Genomic DNA, 20127 nt, shown 5'->3' with positions numbered 1-20127 from the left:
CCGTCTCCCACCTTTGTACTAATCTCCCCATATTCAATTCCTTCTATTGAGGTACCTGGCAGGGGCTCCATTGCCTATCTGGAAACACCAGAAGTTCTAGGCTATGGCTAACTTGCTTGCTCTCTTCTGTCTCAGGGGCATAGGGAAGGAGCTGGGGGTCCTACACGTGTGCACGTAACTCACTCTTCATCGTCTTCACAGCCACCTTGAGGATGGAGTCGTCCTGGTTGAGCTGGCCTTCCATCACAGCTCCAAACTCTCCTGTGGGGGGCCAGAGGGAGACACTGACCTCAGAGGGCCCGTGGGGACTGTATTTCCTATAGTTGGGTGGGAGTGTGGAAGTGCAGGATCTCAGAAGTTCAGAAGGATGTGTGTATGCTGCGGGGGGACTCACCCTCTCCCAGAGTCTTCCCCAGGGCCACCTTGTGCCGGTCCACCATCACATCCCGCAGCTTCTCCTTCAGCTCTTCACTGATGCCCAGGCTGTTCACTGCATGCAAGGTTGGGGTGGACAGAGTCATGGAGCAGGGCTGACATTCAGGTGACATTCACCCACCAGTAGGGATAGATCCATTGTTGAAACACTGACATACTTCTGCACTGATTTAAAATTAGCAACTGCCCTGAGCACCCCGCCACTTCCACCCCAGCTCCTCCTCTGGACCCCCTGAACCTTCCCTCAAAGGGAACTAAAGGGGTAAAGCCTGGCCACACTCTTGCTCCAGTGGGCACCCTGATGGGTCAGTGCCCTGCTGTACCAGTTGTTAAAAATATTTCTTTTGCTGGGCACAGTGGCTTACGCCTGTAATCCCAGCACTCTGGGAGGCAGAGGCAGGTGGATCACTTGAGTCCAGGAGTTCAAGACCAGCCTGGGCAACATGGCGAATCTCTGTCTCTACAAAAAAAATACAAAAATTAGCCGTGTGTGGTGGCACATGCCTGTAGTCCCAGCTACTGGGGAGGCTGAGGCAGGAAAATCACTTGAACCCAAGAGACAGAGGTTGCAATGAGCTGAGATCGCACCACTTCACTCCAGCCTGGGTGACAGGGCAAGACTCCGTCTCAAAAATAAAATAAATAAAATAAAAATATTTCTTTTTGCTGGATGCAGTGGCTCATGCCTGTAATCGCAGCACTTTGGGAGGCAGAGGCCGGTGGATCACTTGAGTCCAGAAATTCAAAACCAGCCTGGGCAACATGGCGAATCCCCATCTCTACAAAAAAATACAAAAGCTAGCCATGTGTGGTGGCACGCGCCTATAGTCCCAGCTACTCAGGAGGCTGAGGTTGGAGGGTCACTTGAGCCCAGGGGTGGAGGTTGCAGTAAGCTGAGCTCATGCCACTGCACCCCAGCCTGGGTGACAGAGCAAGACCCCATCTCAAACAAAACACACACACACAAATATTTCTTTTTATTGAAGTATAATCTGCACAAATCATAAGTAAGCAACTCAGTGGATTTTCTTTTCTTTTTTTTTTTGAGATGGAGTTTCGTTCCTGTTGCCCAGGCTGGAGTGCGATGGCGCAATCTCGGCTCACCGCAACCTCTGCCTCCCAGGTTCAAGTGATTCTCCTGCCTCAGCCTCCCAAGTACAGGCATGTGCCACTACGCCTGGCTAATTTTGTATTTTTAGTAGAGACGGGGTTTCTCCATGTTGGTCAGGCTGGTCTGGAACTCCCGACCTCAGGTGATCTGCCCACCTTGGCCTCCCAAAGTGTTGGGATTACAAGCGTGAGCCACCACGCCCAGCCAACTCAGTGGATTTTCACAAATCAAACACAAATGTGTAACTAGCACTCAGGCCAAGAACAGAACATGACCTGCCCTCCTAGGGGTAGCCACTTTCTTGATTTCTGTTACAATCGATTAGTTTTGAAATGTTATAAAAATGGAATCACATAGTATATTCTCTTTTGTGTCTGGCTTCTTTCACTCAACATGATGTCTATGAAATAGTTTTAATTTAGTTGTTGTTGGGTGTAATTGTAATTTATCCATTTTCTTTGTTATATAATCATTCTCAAACAAATTGACATCAGGACACTTTTACATTGTTAGAATTATTGAGGACTAGAAAGAGCTTTTGTTTATGTTACATATATATCAATATTTCTGTATTCAAAAATAAAACTAGCTGGGCACAGTGGTTCACGCTTGTAATCCCAGCAACTTGGGAGGCCAAGGAAGGAGGACCAGTTGAGGCCTGGAGTTGGAGATCAGCCTGGGCAACATAGCCAGACCCCATCTCTAAAAAAAGAAAAAAATTTTTTTTGAAACCGAGTCTCGCTCTGTTGCCTAGGCTAGAGTGCAGTGGCATAATCTCAGCTCACTGCAACCTCCGCCTCCCAGGTTCAAGTGATTCTCCTGCCTCACCCTCCTGAGCAGCTGGAATTATAGGTGTACACACCACACCTGGCAAATTTTTGTGTTTTTTTTTTTTTTTAAATAGAGATGGGGTTTTGCCATGTTGCCCACACTGGTTTCAAACTCCTGGGCCTCAAAAGAAAACCTATCAGGTTTATTTAATTTTTTTTTTTTTTTTTTTTTTTGAGACAGTCTCACTCTGCTGCCCAGGCTGGAGTCCAGTGGTACAACCTCAGCTTGCTGCAACCTCTGCCTCCCGGGTTCAAGCGATTCTCTTTCCTCAGCCTCCCAAGTAGCTAGGATTACAGGCATGCACCACCACACCCAGCTAATTTTTGTATTTTAGTAGAAATGGAGTTTCACCATGTTGGTCAGGCTGGTCTCAAACTCCTGACCTCAAGCAATTTGCCCACCTTGGCCTCCCAAAGTGGTGGGATTACAGGCATGTGCCACTGTGCCCAGCCTGATAGATTTTTAAAACAAGAATATACAAGCACAAGGTCCATCAGCTGTCAGAGTGTTGGATGACATCATCCCACGTCAGGGAGCCTCTGGAAAACTGTGCTGAATGCTAATGAGAGAATGAGAAAGCAAAAGGGCAAATAATGTCTTGGTAATAGTATGAAAATAGATTTGACCTTATGGGCCCCCTGCAAAGGTCTCAGGGACCACAGGGGACCAGGCTCACACCCTGAGAATGGATGCTGTATGTTACTCAGTTAAATCACTGGGACATTGTTGCTTCTTCCTTCTCTTCTTAAATAAATATCTTTCCCAGCCCTTTCCAAACATCCCCCTGGGGCCCTGGCGGCTTTCTCGCTGTGTGCTAGTAAGAGACCTAGCTCTTCCATTTTCTTTCTGGATTTCAGTTTCCCTAACTGGAAAGATGAGATTCCATTTTTTTTTTTTTTTTTTTTGAGACGGAGTCTTGCTCTATCACCCGGGCTGGAGTGCAGTGGCACAATCTCGGCTCACTGCAACCTCCGCCTCCCAGGTTCAAGAGATTCTCCTGCCTCAGCCTCCCAAGTAGCTGGGATTACAGATTACATCTGGCTAATTTTTGTATTTTTAGTAGAGACAGGGTCTCGCCATGTTGGCCAGGCTGGTCTCGAACTCCTGACCTCAAGTGTCTGCCCGCCTGGGCCTCCCAAAGTGTTAGGATTACAGGCATGAGCCACTGCGCCCAGCCGAAAGAAGAGATTTGACTGGGCCTCTGAGATCCCCTCCTCGGCTGAGACCTTGCACGGCTTTCCGGCCTTCTAATGGAGAGTGTATAGTTCTAAGATTTTATGATTTCAAAAGTATAAGGGTGTAGAGTACATGCATATAATTTTTCAGGCCAAGATCGATTCTATCTCTCTACCAATTTATAATTCCAAGAGGTAGTAGAGTGTGGCAATTCAGAGTATAGACTTCAGGCCAGGCGCGGTGGCTCACACCTGTAATCCCAGCACTTTGGGAGGCACGGGTTCAGGAGGTCGAGACCAGCCTGGCCAATATGGTGAAACCTTGTCTCTATTAAAACTACAAAAATTAGCCAGGCGTTGTGGCGTGTGCCTGTAGTCCCAGCTACTTGAGAGGCTGAAGCAGAAGAGTCGCTTGAATCCAGGAGGCAGAGGTTGCAGTGAGCCAAGATCAAGCCACTGCACTCCATCCTGGGTGACAGAGCAAGATTCTATCAAAAAAAAAAAAAAAAATAGTATAGACTTCAGAGCAAAAGTACCTGGGTTCAAATCCCAGCTATCCAATTTACAAGCTGTGTGGCCTTGGGCAAGTGACTTAGCCACTCTATGCCACAGCTTCCTCATCTGTGAAGTGAAGGTGATAAGAAACCCACCGCTGGCTGGGCGTGGTGGCTCACGCCTGTTATCCCAGCACTTTGGGAGGCCAAGGCAGGTTGATCACTTGAGGCCAGGAGTTCCAAGACCAGCCTGGCTAACAAAGACAGGGTTAGTAAAACCACATCTTTACTAAAAATGCAAAAATTAGCCAGGTGTGGTGCCATGCACTTGTAATCCCAGCTATTCGGGAGGCCGAGGCATAAGAATCGCTTGAACCTGGGAGGTGAAGGTTGCAGTGAGCTGAGATTGTGCCACTGTGCTCCAGCCTGGGCGACAGAGCGAGACTCTGTCTCAAAAAAAAAAAAAAGAAAGAAAAAAGAAACCTGTGTCCTTGGGTTGCTCTGAGGGTTAAACGAGGAGATACATGTAGAATGTTTAGAACAGAGCCTGCCACATAGGTAGTGCTAGGGTTGCCTGTGATTATTATCACATCATCACCATCTAATCTCAACATTATTTCATCATCATCATCATTTTCTTCTTGATTGTCATTATCTTCATCATTATCATCATCATTACATCTTCTAAGATCCAATGGCTCTGAGGTTTGGTGTTTCTTTTCTTTCTTTTATTTTTTTTTCTTTTTTGAGACAGGGTCTTGCTCTGTCACCCAGGCTGGAGTGCAGTGGTGTGATCACGGCTTACTGCAGCCTCGACCTCCCTGGGCTCAGGTGATCCTCTTACCTCAGCCTCCCGAGTAGCAGGGAGTACAGGGGCACACCACCATACCTGGCTAATTTTTTTTTTTTTGTAGAGACAGGGTTTCACCATGCTGCCCAGGCTGTTCTCGAACTCCTGGGCTCAACTGATCCTCCCACCTCGGCCCCCCGAAGCCCTAGGATTACAGGCATGAGCCACCACACCCAGCCTTGGTGTTTCTAAGATTTACTGTGTCTAAGATTCTATTCCTTGAAAGTTCTTTGTGGTTCCACAAATCTGTTATTTCTAGGGTCTGTGGTTCTGACATTCTAGTATCCCAAGGCCTTTAGAAACTTTTGGCTCACACATATACAGAAGCCCAGCAGGCCAGATTCTCTACAGCCTTTAGATCCAGGCCAGGGCAGTGGGGCATAGGGTTCACTTACAGGTAGCTTCAGTGGTCCGACGACTGTAGGACTTGCGCACGCGGTACCTGACTACCAGTTCACCTCTTTCCACTGTTGGTTCAAACACTTCTCTGGGGGGGAGGGGGAGTAGGTGAGGGCAGGGAAAACCATGTGGAACCCCCTACTCAACCAGCAGTTGAGCAAGCACCATCTCAGCCTCAAGCCCTGCCTGCCCTCTGTGCTAACATTTGCTGAGCATGTCTTGGGCAGCTACCTTCTGCCTTCCATTCATTCCACACACCCCCTTGCCCTCATTCTTTTTTTTGAAAACAGGATCTCACTCTGTCACCCAGGCTGGAGTGCAGTGATGCGATCTCAGCTCACTGTAGCCTCCATCTCCCGGGTTCAAGTGATTATCGTGCCTCAGCCTCCCAAGTAGCTGGGACCACAGGCATGTGCCTACACTTCCCGCTAATTTTTGCATTTTTCAGTAGAGACAGGGTTTCGCCATGTTGGCCAGGCTGGTCTCAAACTCCTGACCTCAAGTGATCCACCTGCTTCAGCCTCCCAAAGTGCTGGGATTACAGGCGTGAGCCACCGCGCCTGGCTCCCCTTGCCCTCATTCCGATTCTTAGTCATCACTCCTCCTGCACCAGCCTCCTCACTGGCCTCCCTGCCTCCAGCCTCTCCATCCCAGGCCACACAGCCTCCCCATGTGGTTCCAACTCACCCATAACGGGTCTCCTTCTTTCGCCGGTGGACAAGGAAGAGAGCCAAGATGAGGACACAGGCAGCAGCCACGACTGCTCCTAGCAGTACATACCACCAGGGCCACGAGAAGGCAGGAGTTGAAGGTTCCTTCACTATCAGGGGGTATGAGGAACAGGTCATGGATGAAGCCTTGGATCCAGCTCTCTGGGACCCAAAGGGGTGATGTGGGAGGGAGGCAGAAGGCCTCGGCAAAGATGTGCACATACTTGATGAGGTGTGTGATGGATGCATTCACATATCTGAATGGGCTGGGCTGGACAGGGCATGCAATGGATGTGATACAAGTGCACGTTAAAGCAGAAGTGTGTGAAAGTTGTAGGATGGGTGAGTTAAGAGTGGGATGGAGGCCAGGTGCGGTGGCTCATGCCTGTTATCCCAGCACTTTGGGAGGCCAAGGCGGGCGGGTTACTTGAGGCAAGGAGTTCAAGACCAGCCTGGCCGACATGGTGAAACCCTGTCTCTACTTAAACAAAATATATATAAAAATTAGCTGGGGTGGTGGTGCACACCTGCAATCCCAGCTACTCGGGAGCTGAGGCAGGAGAATTGCTTGAATCTGGGAGGTGGAGGTTTCAGTGAGCCGAGACTGGGCCACTGCACTCCATCCTGGGTGACAGAGCAATACTCCATCTCAAAAAAAAAAAAAGAGAGTGCCAGGATAGCTCAGGTGGTAGAGCATCAGACTTTTAACCTGAGGGTCCAGGGTTCAAGTACCTGTTTGGGCATTTGCAGTTTTCCTTACTTTAAGCTACCAAATATTATGCCACCAAGATCCAAAAAAACAGAAGAGTGGAATGGATATTTGAGGAGTGTGCAGTGAATGTGGAATGGGAGGGAGAGATGTGTGGAACGGGTTATGAGTGTGCCAGGAGGGCTAGATGAACATGAGATGGGTGTGGAGAAATCTCAAGCAGCATAGGTTGGTGCGAGAAATGTGATGATTGTGCAAGAAGGGTGGACTAGAGTGTAGATAAGCAGGTGAGTGGGGAAGAAGATCCTTGCAGTGTAGGATGGTGCATGAAGCGTGTGCAAGGAGGGCGAGGCTGGTGGATGAAGGACTAAGGAACATCTTTTGAAGAGAATGCAATGACTACAAAAGGGCTTTCTTTGTCTCTTTTTTTGTTTGTTTGTTTGTTTTTTGAGACAGGGTCTCACTCTTTCACCCAGGCTGGAGTGCAGTGGCCCGGTCTCAGCTCATTGCAACCTCTGTCTCCCAGTTTCAAGCAAATCTCCTGCCTCAGCTTCTAAGTAGCTGGGATTACAGGTGTGCACCACCATGCCCAGCTAATTTTTGTATTCTTTTTTTGGTAGAGACAGGGTTTCACCATGTCTCCTGAGTAGCTGGGACTGCAGGTCTGTGCCACCTGGCTAATTTTTTTTTCTTTTCTTTTCTTTCTTTCTTTCTTTTTTTTTTTTTTTTTTTTTTTTGAGACAGAGTCTTGCTCTGTTGCCCAGGCTGGAGTATAGTGGCATGATCTTGGCTCACTGTAACCTCCGCCTCCCAGTTTCAAGCAATTCTTGTGCCTCAGCCTCCCGAGTAGCTGGGATTACAGGCTCGCACCACCAGGCCCAGCTAATTTTTGTATTTTTAGGAGAGATGGGTTTTCGCCAATGTTGGCCAGGCTGGTCTTGAACTCCTGACCTCAGGTGATCCACCTGTCTCAGGCCTCCCAAAGTACTGGGATTACAGGCGTGAGCCATTGCACCCGGCCACAATGGTTTCCATAAAGCCAGGAATGAGGGTGAAATAAATATCCAAAGGGGCATGGTAAGCATATACAGGGTTGGATGGCTGCTGGAAAAGTTGGGGGTGTGTGAAGTGGGAAGAGTATTCATGAAGTCTTAGATACAAGGAGTGAGCAAGGAATTTTAAGGATGTAATTGCAGTGTGAGAGAAGTGTGCAGTGAGCATGCAAAAGATGTTAGAAGGGCAGAAGAGGAGTATGGGGTGCACAGAAAGGGGGTGTACAAAGGGCAGGGGTGGAATGGAGTGTGTAAGAAATAAAGATCATTATGTGCTGAGTATGCAAGGGGTTCAGGGTGAGTGTGCAGAGTGAGATGGGTTGGGATTAGTGAAGGGTGAGGGAATGATGTCTATGGAGTGTGCGGTAAGCATGCAAGGAGAATCGGGTGTGGGAAAGTTGTGGACAATGTTTTTCAGTGTTTGCAATGTGGAAGGTATGGTAAGTGCGTACAAGGTGTGCAGAGTTTGTGAATGAGAAGTGTGTTGTGCAGTGGGCCTTGGGGGTCATGTGGGAGGAACGGATTATAATGGGATATATGTGAAAGGAGGGTGGAATGAGCGTGGAAAGCGTATGTGAAGAAATGTAGGAAGGGATGTGAGGAGTATTGAAGGCTAGTGGGTTGAGTTACAAGAGTGGACCGTAATAGTGGCCAGAGGGGACAATGGGTGTAGGAGGAATGTTTGAGAATTGTTAGAGAAATATTTGAGAGGGATGGATGTGAGGAGGATACCCCATTCATCCATCCATCCACCTTTCTACCCATCCATTCATCCACTCACAAATCCATCCATCTGTCCATCCATCCATTTATCCAACCATCCATTCATCCATCCATCCATCCATCCATCCATCCACCCATCTACCCATCCATATATCCACTCACCACCCAGTCATCTTTTGTTCATCCACCTATCCACCCATCTATTAATCCATTGACCCACCCACCCATCCACCCTCCATATATCCAACCATCCATCCATCCACCCTCCATATATCCACCCACCCATCCATCCACCCATCCATCTACCCATCCATTTATCCACTCACCATCCAGTCATTTATCTGTTCACCCAGCTATCCACCCTCTATTCATCCATTGGCCCACCCACCCATCCACCCTCCATATATCCAACCATCCATCCATCCACCCTCCATATATCCACCCACCCATCCATCCACCCATCCATCTACCCATCCATTTATCCACTCACCATCCAGTCATTTATCTGTTCACCCATCTATCCACCCTCTATTCATCCATTGGCCCACCCACCCATCCATTCTCCATATATCCACCCATCCATCCATCCACCCATCCATCTACCCATCCATTTATCCACTTGACATCCAGTCATTTATCTGTTCACCCGCCTATCCACCCTCTATTCATCCATTGACCCACCCACCCATCCACCCTCCATATATCTATCCATCCATCCATCCATCTATTTGTTCATCCATCCACCCACTCATCTTTCATTGCCTGAATACCTACAATGTGCTATGCTAGGCCATTATAGGCACCTCCATCAAGGACCACACAAACTCAAGAAGTAGGTTAGAGTGATGAGTTAGAGAAACATGAAAGGGATGTGCAATGAGTATGTATGGTGACAGTGCCCCCACTAGGTGTTGAGGGTAGGGAGGGAGGAGATGGGGTGTGGAAGCCCTTACCCAGCTGGTGGACTGGCTGTGCTTGCCCTGTGAGAAGAAAGGACAGAGAGGAGACGTGCTCAGAGAGGACAAGACTGGCGTGGCACGGGTAAGGGAGTGAGGGTGTGGCACGAGTAAGGGAGTGAGGGTGTGGCACGGGTAAGGGGGTGAGGGTGTGGCACGGGTAAGGGAGTGAGGGTGTGGCACGGGTAAGGGAGTGAGGGTGTGGCACGGGTAAGGGAGTGAAGGTGTGGCACGGGTAAGGGAGTGAGGGTGTGGCATGGGTAAGGGAGTGAGGGTGTGGCACGGGTAAAGGAGTGAGGCCGTGGCACGGGTAAGGGAGTGAGGGGTTGGCATGGGTAAGGGAGTGAGGGCAGCTCTCAGTAAGGCTCAGGGTAGGAACAGGGCCTAAGTTGCGGAAACACTGAAAGGTACAAGGAGTAAGTCAGGGCTGTCAGGGAGAGACAGGGTTGAAGCAGGTTGGGCATGGCTTTGGACTTACCTGGGCGCCAGGCCTCCAGGGGTACTGGGAGGCTCCAGGGTCCATCTCCAGCAGCAGTGTAGGCTGCCACACACACTGTCAGATTGGACACAGACCCGTCCCCCTGCAGCTCCAGGGTCACCTCTTGCCTTAGCCCTATGTCCATTAGCACCTAGGAGGTCCAGAAGTGGCATCAGGGTAGAACCTTACCCCCCAGCTGTTAAGCCTTCACTCTCGGGCTCAATGCCCCATCTCTTTCTCAAAGCCCTCTCCCCATCCTCCAGCTCCTCATCCTTCCTCGTCCTCCCCTTCATCTCTCATCCTCATCCTTTAACCTGAATCCCTCTATCCCCTTCTAGCTTCCCTTTCTATCCTCCCTCCCTATGTCAGGGTATTGCTAGCCCTGATAGGAGTGCCTTTGTGAAAATCAGGAAAAGGTACCCCTTCCCCAAGGTGCTATACAACTATCTGCTGTAAAATCGTTATATAGTAAATATGAGTCTGCTGAAATGCTTTTGCAGTGGTTCAAAAACAGCCATTCCCCCTGCCCTCCCTTAGACCCCCTTATTCTCCCCAGAATGTGAATGTGAACCTTCCCTGAATGTGCCCCCTAGGCATAGAGCAATTGTTTACTACCCAACCTTCACAACCATCTATGTCTGCCCTGATATGTTCTCCTCCCTCCTCCCCAAGCCACTCCACTCCAATCCCACCAGCAGCACCCACCTCTGGGGTGTCCTGGCCTTGATACGCCAGCTGGTACCCTAACAGGGTACCCTGCAGGGGCGCCCGGGGCTCCTGCCAATGCACGAAGGCCTGGCTCCCATTCCGCGTAGCACTAATGTTCTCAGGGGGGCCCAGGGGCACTGGAGGACAGGGAAGAGGGGAAGCTGGCACCCCCACCTCTTCCTGACCCCCTCCCCTGTTCCCAGGAAGTGGGTGCAGGGTGCCAAGGGCACACACGTGGGCAACTCGTGCAGGCCTCCCATGAGAGGAAGCACAGGGGAGAGAAGGGCTGGGAGAGAGGCCAGCGGGCAGTGCTGCTGAGGGGTCAGAGATTGGATGGGAAGGAGATTGAGGCCACGAGGGGTAAAGGAGTGAAAGGGGACAATGGGGGTGGCACTGATATAAGCAAGGTCCAGTGGGGCAGTGGTGACATGTCCCTCCCCAGCCCTTCTTACCTCCCTCCGGCGTCTCCACAGGAAGCCAGTGGGTCCAGGATGAGGGGCCCTGGCTGCTGGTGCATGCCACGCGGATGTGATAAGGGGTGTGAGGATGGAGGCTGCCTAGCCGAAGCTGATGGGGGGGCACGGATGCTTGCGAGGTGAGGGGCTCCTCTGGGGGGTCTGGTTCTCCCGCCTGGATGCCCATCCCATCGTCTGACAGCACAGCCTGAGGAGAGGCAAGGGTGTGAGGACAGGACAACCAAGCAATCACACGAGATGGTCACACAGCTCCCAGTGGTGGTGGTCTGGTGTGACTACACAACTTTTCAAGGGCGTGTGTTGCAGTGCCATTCTAGGATAACACGGGCACCTGGATTTGCAAAGCAAGGAGATCATTTGGCTGTATACAATGTGGTTCTGTCACCACTTCCAAAAGCCACCTCTGGCAAGACTCTTCCCTCTCTGAGCCTCAGTTTTTTCCTTGGGCACACGGGGCCTTAGAGGATCAAGTGCCTTATAGAATTGTTAAAAGATTAAGTGTAGTTATGCCCAAAGGATGCCACAGTGCATGGCGGGTGGTCAGCACCGATAATAATAGTGTGATGACAATAATAACGCAAATAGACTGGGCACGGTGGCTCCCGCCTGTAATCCCAGCACTTTGGGAGGCCAAGGTGGGCGATCACTTGAGGTTAGGAGTTCGAGACCAGCCTGGCCAACGTGGTGAAACCCCATCTCTTCCAAAAATGTAAAAAATTAGCTGAGTGTGGTGGCGCTCGCCTGTAATCCCAGCTACTCGGGAGGCTGCGATAGGAGAACCACTTGAACCTGGGAGGCAGAGGTTACAGTGAGCTAAGATCACACCACTGCACTCCAGCCTGGGTAACAGAGCAAGACTCTGTCTCAAATAATAGTAATGATCATCATAATAATAGCACGATACTGTGAGGCCCCATTTATATGACATTATACTACAGGCAAAAGCAATGTTCTAGAAGCAGAAGGGTGGCCATCTCTGGGGCCTGAGGGAGCCTTCTTGGGGACTGGAAGGGTCTGTGTCTTGATTTGGATGGTGGTTACATGGTGAATATGTGTGTTAAACAATCTCAAAGGTGTCCAATCTTTTGACTTTCTTGGACCATAGTGGAAGAAGAATTGTCTTGGGCCACACATAAAATACACTAACACTAACGATAGCTGATGAGTTAAAAAAAAAATCACAAACAAATCTCATAATGTTTTAAGAAAGTTTACGAACTTGTGTTGGGCCGCATTCAAAGCCATCCTGGGCCACATGTGTTAGAAGAGCTTGATCTAGAGGTACACTGAAGATTATGCATGTTATACATCTCATTTCTTTTTCTTTTTTTTTTTTCCTTTTTCTTGGAGATGGAGTCTTGCTCTGTCACCCAGGCTAGAGTGCAGTGGTGAGATCTTGGCTCACTGCAACCTCCGTCTCCTAGGTTCAAGCAATTCTCCTGCCTCAGCCTCCCAAGTAGCTGGGACTACGCGCACCACCACGCCCGACTAATTGCTGTATTTTCAGTAGAGACAGCGTTTCACCATGTTAGTCAGGCTGGTCTCAAACTCTTGACCTCAGGCAATCCGCCCGCCTCAGCCTCTCAAAGTGCTGGGATTACAGGTGTGAGCCACCGTGCCCGGCCTATGAGTCTCATTTCATCACCTGAGCTGGAGTGCAGTGGCGTGATTTTGGCTCACTGCAATCTCCGCCTCCCAGGTTCAGGCAATTCTCATGCCTCGGCCTCCCAAGTGGATGGGATTACAGGCGTGAGCAACCATGCTTGACTAATCTTCTTTTTTTTTAGACGGAGTCTTGCTCTGTCACTCAGGTTGGAGTGCAGTGGTACAATCTCGGCTCACTGCAACCTCCGCCTCCTGGGCTCAAGCAATTCTTCTGCTTCAGCCTCTCGAGTAGCTGGGGCTACAGTCATGTGCCACCATGCCTGGCTAACTTTTTTGTATTTTTAGTAGAGACGAGGTTTCATCATGTTGGTCAGGCTGGTCTTGAACTCCTGATCTCAAGTGATCCGCCCGCCTCGGCCTCCCAAAGTGCTGGGATTACAGGTGTGAGCTACCACACCCGGCTTTTTTTTATTCTGTGTAGAGAAAGGGTTTCACCATGTTGCCCAGGGTGGTCTCAAACTCCTGACCTCAGGTAATCCACCTGCCTCGGCCTCCCAAAGTGCTGGGATTACAGGCGTGAGCCACTGCGCCTGGCTATGTTATATATTATCTTAATAAAAAAAGATAAAACACGTCCAACATGTACGGAGTGCCATTCTTAGCCCTTGACAAATCTGAATTCATTTGGCCCTCACATCAATCCTGTTGTCCTGTGGTAAGCATTATGCTTATTCCCACTGTACAGATGACAACACTGAGGCCCAGAGAGATGGAATCACTTGTTCAAGGTCATCAGTTTGTCACTGATGAAGCTGGGACCTAAACCCCATCCTGTCCCCAGAGTCTTTGCTCTACTGGCGGTAAGAATATCAGTAATGGTAACAATACCTCTTGTCTGTGCACAGAGGCAGTTTAGCCTAGTGCTGAGGAGCACGGATGCTGGATCTGGGGCTCAAATCCAGGCTCTATCATTCCCTAGCTGTGTGCCTCAGTCTTCTCATCTGTAAAATGGGATGACAGTGACTCCCCACTTCACGGGGTTGACTGAATTGGGGCATGTAAGCATTTAGAAGACTGCTTGTGTATACTGAGTGTCATTTATTATCTATCTATCTATCTATTTATTTATTTATTTATTTGAGATGGAGTTTTGCTCTTGTTGCCCAGGATGGAGTACAATGGCCTGATCTCGGCTCACTGCAACCTCTGCCTCCCAGGTTCAAGTGATTCTCTTGCCTCAACCTCCTGAGTAGCTAGGATTACAGGCATGCACCACCACACCCGGCTAATTCTGTATTTTTAGTAGAGACAGGGTTACTCCATGTTGGTCAGGCTGGTCTCAAACTCCCTACCTCAGGTGATCTGCCCGCTCAGCCTCCCAAAGTGCTGGGATTACAGGCACGAGCCACCGTGCCCGGCCTGTCACTTATTATTTTATGTGTGTTTCCTGGCAACAAGTGTCAAGCTCTGCATAGCGGCACAGGTTCCCATACCTATTCCGCCCGAGGAATGGCACACTCAGGGTGGAGGGGGCCACCACTGGTGTACACATTTGTATAGCCCTGCCACATGGAACCACAAAACCCCCATAACCACACAACTCACAGCCACGCACCTCAGGAATGGTGCAGCCAAGGGCTTCCCCTTCACCCTGGAGACTCCAGCCATACAGCCACACAGTATGTCAGGAAGGAGTTTACTGCCACAGGGTGTGGGCTCTAAAGCCAGATTCCTTGGATCTAAGTCCTGTGTTGGATGCTGTTTGCTGTGTGACCTAGAATGAGTGTCTTAACTTCCCTGAGTCTCAGTTTCTGTCTCTGGAAAATGGGCATCACAGTTCTTACTTGTCAGGGTATAAGGTTTAATGACATGATGCATATAAACTGCTTTGCACATTATAATTATCAACAGCTAACATTTGTTTTCTTTCTTCCTTTTTTTTTTTTTCTTTTTTTTAGGCAGGGTCTCACTCTGTCACACAAGCTGGAGTGCAGTGATGCAATGACAGCCCCACCTAATTTTTTAATTATTTGGAGAGATGGGGTTTCACCATGTTGGCCAGGCAGGTCTCAAACTCCTGGGCTCAAGCGATCCACCTGCCTCGGCCTCCCAAAAGTCTAGTATTACAGGTGTGAGCCATGGCACCCGGCCTAGCAAATATTTCTTGAGTGCCAAATATGTACCAAGCTCTCTGTCAAGCACATTACTGGATGAACTCATTGACTTTGCACTACCACCCTATGGGGTGGGTCAATTTCTTTTCTCATCCCCATTTTACAGACAGGGAAGCCAAGGCCCAGAGAGGTTCAGCAACTTGCCCAAAGTCACACAGCCCCCATGGAGGGAGATGACACCACCATGAGACCTGGGGAGGAGTGGGGGCAGATGGTGGGTACGAGGAGGGGGTGAGGCTGTCACCATGCCTGCTCTCTGACCTGCAGTGACAGACAGGAAGAGGAACCTCTACCAGGACAGAGAGGAGGTGGGTACAGACAGTTGGTCTCCCCATGCCTGCTCCCACTTCTCTTTTCCCTGGGACGGCTGTGACCCTCCCACTGGAACTCTTCAGCCCTAGCCCATGTGCAGCAGGAAGTGAGACCTGGAGAGGGAAGAGGACACACTTCTGCTTTCCTGGGGACACTTGGTGGATGTGGGTAGAGTGCAACTTATGCCTGACCTGGCATTTGAGGTCTCCCAAATCCGGCTGGCCTCTGGGATTGAATCTCAGCTTCGGCTTTCTAGCCCCGGGGAGGGGAGGAGGATGTGAGGAACTGAGGCCCAGAGAGGGCAGTTCCTCACCTTGAAAACGGGAAGATTAATAGCCACTGTTTTTTGTTTTTTTTTTTTTCTGAGACGGAGTCTTACTCTGTCACCCAAGTTGGAGAGCAGAGGTTCAATCCTGCCTCACTGTAGCCTTGACTGCCAGGCTCAGGTGATTGTCCCACTTCAGCCTCCCGAGTATCTGGGACTACAGGTGTGTGCCACCACACTCAGCTAATTTTTTTGAATTTTTTGTACAGACCTGCCTCAGCCCCCCGAAGTGCTGGGATTACAGGCATGAGCTATCATGCCCAGCCAATAGCCACTATTTTCTAGGTTTAAAACGACAAGCAGATGGGGTTGTGCTCAGGGCATGTAAGTATAAGACAATTCCTGTTTAATCAAGCACTGACTCTAAACATTTTCTCAGGGCCCAGCGTGGTGGCTCACGCCTGTAATCCCAGCACTTGGTGGGAGGCCGAGGTGGGCGGGTCACTTGAGGTCAAGAGTTCAAGACCAGCCTGACCAATATGGTGAAACCCTGTCTCTACTAAAAATACAAAAATTAGCTGGGCGTGGTGGTGGGCGCCTGTAATACCAGCTACTCAGGAGGCTGAGGCAAGAGAATTGCTTGAACCCAGGAGGCGGAGGTTGCAATAAGCCGTGATCACGCCACAGCACTCCAGTCTGGGTAACAGAGCGAGACTCTGTCTCAAAAAAAAAGAAAAGAAAAAACAAAAAACAGTTTCTAAGGAGGTTAGGAGCATGACATGGGTTTGATGTGACCTTGGACAAGTTGGTTAACCACTCTGAGCCTTAGTTTCTTCATCTGGAAAATGGGTGTATCCATAGACCCTCCTTCACAAACACACGAGCAGGTGTGCGTTAATGCAAGACCCAGTGCACAGCAGACACTCAGTAGAAGTTGGTCATTCTTCATTACTGTCATCTACCATCATAGGCACTGTCCACCCCCCATCTCCAACTTTCTAATCTCAGAGAACTTCAGACCAGAATTAGGCCTTATATTTACAGATCTGTGAGTTTTGTTTTGGTTTTGGTTTTCTTCTTTCTTTCTTTCTTTTTTTTTTTTTTCTTGAGACGGAAGTTCGCTCTTGTTACCCAAGCTGGAGTGCAATGGCACGATCTCGGCTCACTGCAACCTCTGCCTCCCGGGTTCAAGGGATTCTCCTGCCTCAGCCTCCTGAGTAGCTGGGATTACAGGTGTGTGCCACCACACCCGGCTAATTTTTTGTATTTTTAGTAGAAATGGGGTTTCACCATGTTAGCCAGGCTGGTCTCAAACTCCTGACCTCAGGTGATCCACCAGCCTTGGCCTCCCAAAGTGCTGGGGTTACAGGTGTAAGCCACCACACCTGGCCTGGTTTTGGTTTTCTTATTCTAGGAGCAACTTGAGGGCAGAGGCTGGGTCTAGCTCATCTGGGTTGTAATATATCCTTCTAGCAAATATTCCCTACTCTATGTCTGGTCCTGTGCTGGGCAAGAATGAGGAGCCAGTGGTGACTGGGACAGCTCCAGCCCTGCCCTGTCAGAGCTCACATTCCAGTAGGAGACAGACCCATCCCCAGACAGTGACCACACAGAGCGGCCAGGGCTGGGATGGGAGAAGCGGAGGGTTGTGGGTATCCAGTGGTGACAGAAATGGCTCCAGACTCTGCTGTCTCAGGGCTCCCACTCTGGCTAGAGTTAATATCACTAATACTGAAAATAATTAAAACAGCTGATCATTTTCATTTTGTTAAATTTCTTTTTTGTTTTTGTTTTTTTTTTTTGAGACAGAGTCTCGCTCTGTCACCCAGGCTGGAGAGCAGTGGCACGATCTTGGCTCACTGCAACCTCCGCTCACTGCGACCTCCGCCTCCCAGGTTCAAGCAATTCTCCTGCCTCAGCCTCCCCAGTAGCTGGGACTACAAGTGCGTGCCACCAGGCCCAGTTAATTTTTGTATTTTTAGTAGAGATGCGGTTTCACTATGTTGGCCAGGCTGGTCTCGAACTCCTGACCTCAAGTGATCCGCCCACCTCGGCCTCCCAAAGTGCTGGGATTACAGGTGTGAGCCACGGCGCCTGGCCAATTTTGTTAAATTTGTTTCCTATGTTCTATATACCATTTTAAGTTGGTAATTTGCATTCACTCATTGAATTTTCACACTAAGCATACCAGGTAGGCACTACCATTATGTCCATTTTGTAGACAAGAGAGCTGAGCCCCGGACAGATTAAGCCACCTATCTAAGGTCACACAGCCACAAGGTGTTGGAGCTAGGATTCGAACCCAAGACATCTGGCTTAACCCCCCAGGCTCTACTGCTTCTCAACAGTGGCTGAGAAGTGGTGGGTTCCCAGGGAGAGGATAGGGGTTGTGGATGTGGGTGGAAGGAGGCCTGAGACTGAAATGAACCAAGTTTGGGAGTCTCACCTGCAGGGTGCAGTGGGTCAGGGGGTAGATGCCGCTCAGGCCTGGAGTCCAAGCCACCTCCAGCTCCGTGGGTTGGCGGGAGACCAGGTGGAGGTTACGGGGCTGCTGGGGGAGCACTGTGGACAAACGGGAGAGATTGACCCTGGGGAGCCTTTGCTCAAAGCTCCCTACCCTGCTCTCTGCCCCCACTCTGACCCCGGACCCAAACCCCACCCTCTGACGCCCAGCTCCCCACCTCCCAACTCTGTCACCTGTGATGGTGGCTGTGCGGGATGTGGTGACCCCCTTGGCGTTATGGGCTTCGCAGGAGAAAGAGGATGTCTTGTTCAGCCCTAGGGAGTCATATGCGGGAAGGGTCCAATATCAGAGAGGGGCAGGAAGGGCTCCCGGGCCATGCCGGGCCGCTCCTACCATGGCCTGCCTGACCAGGGGCAGTGCAGCCCACACAGGCACTTGCCTGAAGGGAGGGTTAGCAGAGTTGAGGGCAATGAGTTAGGAACACAGCCTCCATCCCCAAACACAAGGATGGCTTGGTTTCAGCCCTAACCTCCCGCCACACAGACACACACAGCCACACACAGGCACACACACTGTCTCACACACACATTCTTACACCCCAGAGACAGACACACTCATACACACACATAGACACACATACTCACACAGAAACACACAAAGACACACACACAGCCACACACAGGCACAGGCGCACACACTCATACACACAGACACACAGACACAGACACACACAGGCACAGGCACACACACTCATACACACACAAAAACACACATACACAGACACACATGAAGACACACAACCACACACAGTCACAGGCACACTCACTCTTACACCCCAGATAGAGACACACACTCATACACACACATAGACACATATGCTCACACAGACACACACACAGGCACAGGCGCATACACACACACACACTCTTACACCCCAGAGAGAGATACATACTCATACACACACATGCTCACACAGACTCACACACAGCCACACACAGGCACACACACACATTCTTACACCCCAGAGACACATACTCATACACACACATATAAACACACATGCTCACACACAGACACAGAAACAGAAACAGACACAGCCACAGCCACACACACACACTCTGTCTCACACACACAGATTCGTACACCTAGATACTCACATCCTCATATACACATATATAGACACACACAGAAATACACGTGCTCATATATATGGACATAGACACATATATACATACTCACACATAGACACACAAAAGCATACACAGACACACACACACAAGGAGACACACAAACATGCACACACTCACATGCACAAACACAGGCACCCTCACTAACTCACAAGGACACACGTATGAGCACACACACCTGCTGGACACACTTAAGGAAACTGGCCCATGGCTGTACATCAATGGAGACATGTCTGTTCATCTCTAAGCTCGCCTCCTACCAACCCCTCTCCCACTCTCCCTGTCACACGCTCTTCTCCGGCCACACTGGCCTCTAGTGTCTCTGGAACACATACATGAAGCATGTTTCCACTCCAAGAACTGTGCACTGTTCCCTGTGCTCAAAACAGTCTTCCACAAATGTCTACGTGACTCGCACCCTCTTCTTTCATTTTTGTTCCTCAACAACACCTCTCAGTCCGCTAGGCCTGGCCACCCTGTTAATATTGGAGCTTGGCCAGGCATAATGACTCATGACTGTAATCCCAGCACTTTGGGAGGCCGAGTCGGGAGGATCGCTTGAGGCCAGGAGTTAGAGACCAGCCTGGGCAATGTGGTGAGACCCCATCTCTACAAAAAAGAGAAAAATTAGCTGGGTGTGGTGGTGCACACCTGTAGTCCCAGCTACTTGGGAGGCTGAGGTGGGAGGACTACCTGTGCCCGGGGAGGTGGAGGCTGCAGTGAGCTGTGATCACACCACTGCACTCCAACCTGGGCGACAGAGTGAGACCCTGTCTCAAAAAAACTAAAAATAATAAAATGAAATATAAAGGCTGGGCACGGTGGCTCATGCCCGTAATCCCAGCCTTGGGAGGCCGAGGTGGGTGGATCACCTGAGGTCCGAAGTTCGAGACCAGCCTGGCCAACATAGTGAAACCTCGTCTCTACTAAAAATACAAAAAATTAGCTGGGCATAGTGGCAGGCCCCTGTAATCCCAGCTACTCAGGGGGCTGAGGCAGGAGAATCACTTGAA

General features: G+C 50.0%; 1 protein-coding gene and 1 non-coding gene across 3 annotated transcripts in view; one reads left to right on the top strand and one right to left on the bottom strand.

Annotated features, from left to right (window-relative positions):
• AXL (AXL receptor tyrosine kinase) overlaps nucleotides 1–20127 on the bottom strand; it is a 42977-nt gene that overhangs the window by 12684 nt on the left and 10166 nt on the right. The window contains exons 5-14 of one of the 2 annotated variants that reach the window (XM_003812463.5): nucleotides 18161–18241; nucleotides 17910–18025; nucleotides 11084–11294; nucleotides 10629–10768; nucleotides 9924–10074; nucleotides 9443–9469; nucleotides 5983–6115; nucleotides 5292–5383; nucleotides 395–490; nucleotides 184–261 (exon numbers count right to left, since the gene is read on the bottom strand). In XM_003812463.5, the coding sequence (XP_003812511.3) occupies nucleotides 184–261; nucleotides 395–490; nucleotides 5292–5383; nucleotides 5983–6115; nucleotides 9443–9469; nucleotides 9924–10074; nucleotides 10629–10768; nucleotides 11084–11294; nucleotides 17910–18025; nucleotides 18161–18241 (1125 nt within the window). The remainder of the gene's footprint in view (nucleotides 1–183; nucleotides 262–394; nucleotides 491–5291; nucleotides 5384–5982; nucleotides 6116–9442; nucleotides 9470–9923; nucleotides 10075–10628; nucleotides 10769–11083; nucleotides 11295–17909; nucleotides 18026–18160; nucleotides 18242–20127) is intronic. The other variant, XM_003812464.5, reaches the window with a different exon arrangement.
• TRNAK-UUU (transfer RNA lysine (anticodon UUU)) lies at nucleotides 6676–6748 on the top strand. Its single transcript has one exon. It is a non-coding gene; the product is annotated as a tRNA-Lys (tRNA).

Source organism: Pan paniscus, chromosome 20 (assembly GCF_029289425.2).
Source record: "Pan paniscus chromosome 20, NHGRI_mPanPan1-v2.0_pri, whole genome shotgun sequence".
NCBI classification, from domain to species: Eukaryota; Metazoa; Chordata; class Mammalia; order Primates; family Hominidae; genus Pan; species Pan paniscus.
This window is presented reverse-complemented; position numbering and strand designations above follow the sequence as displayed.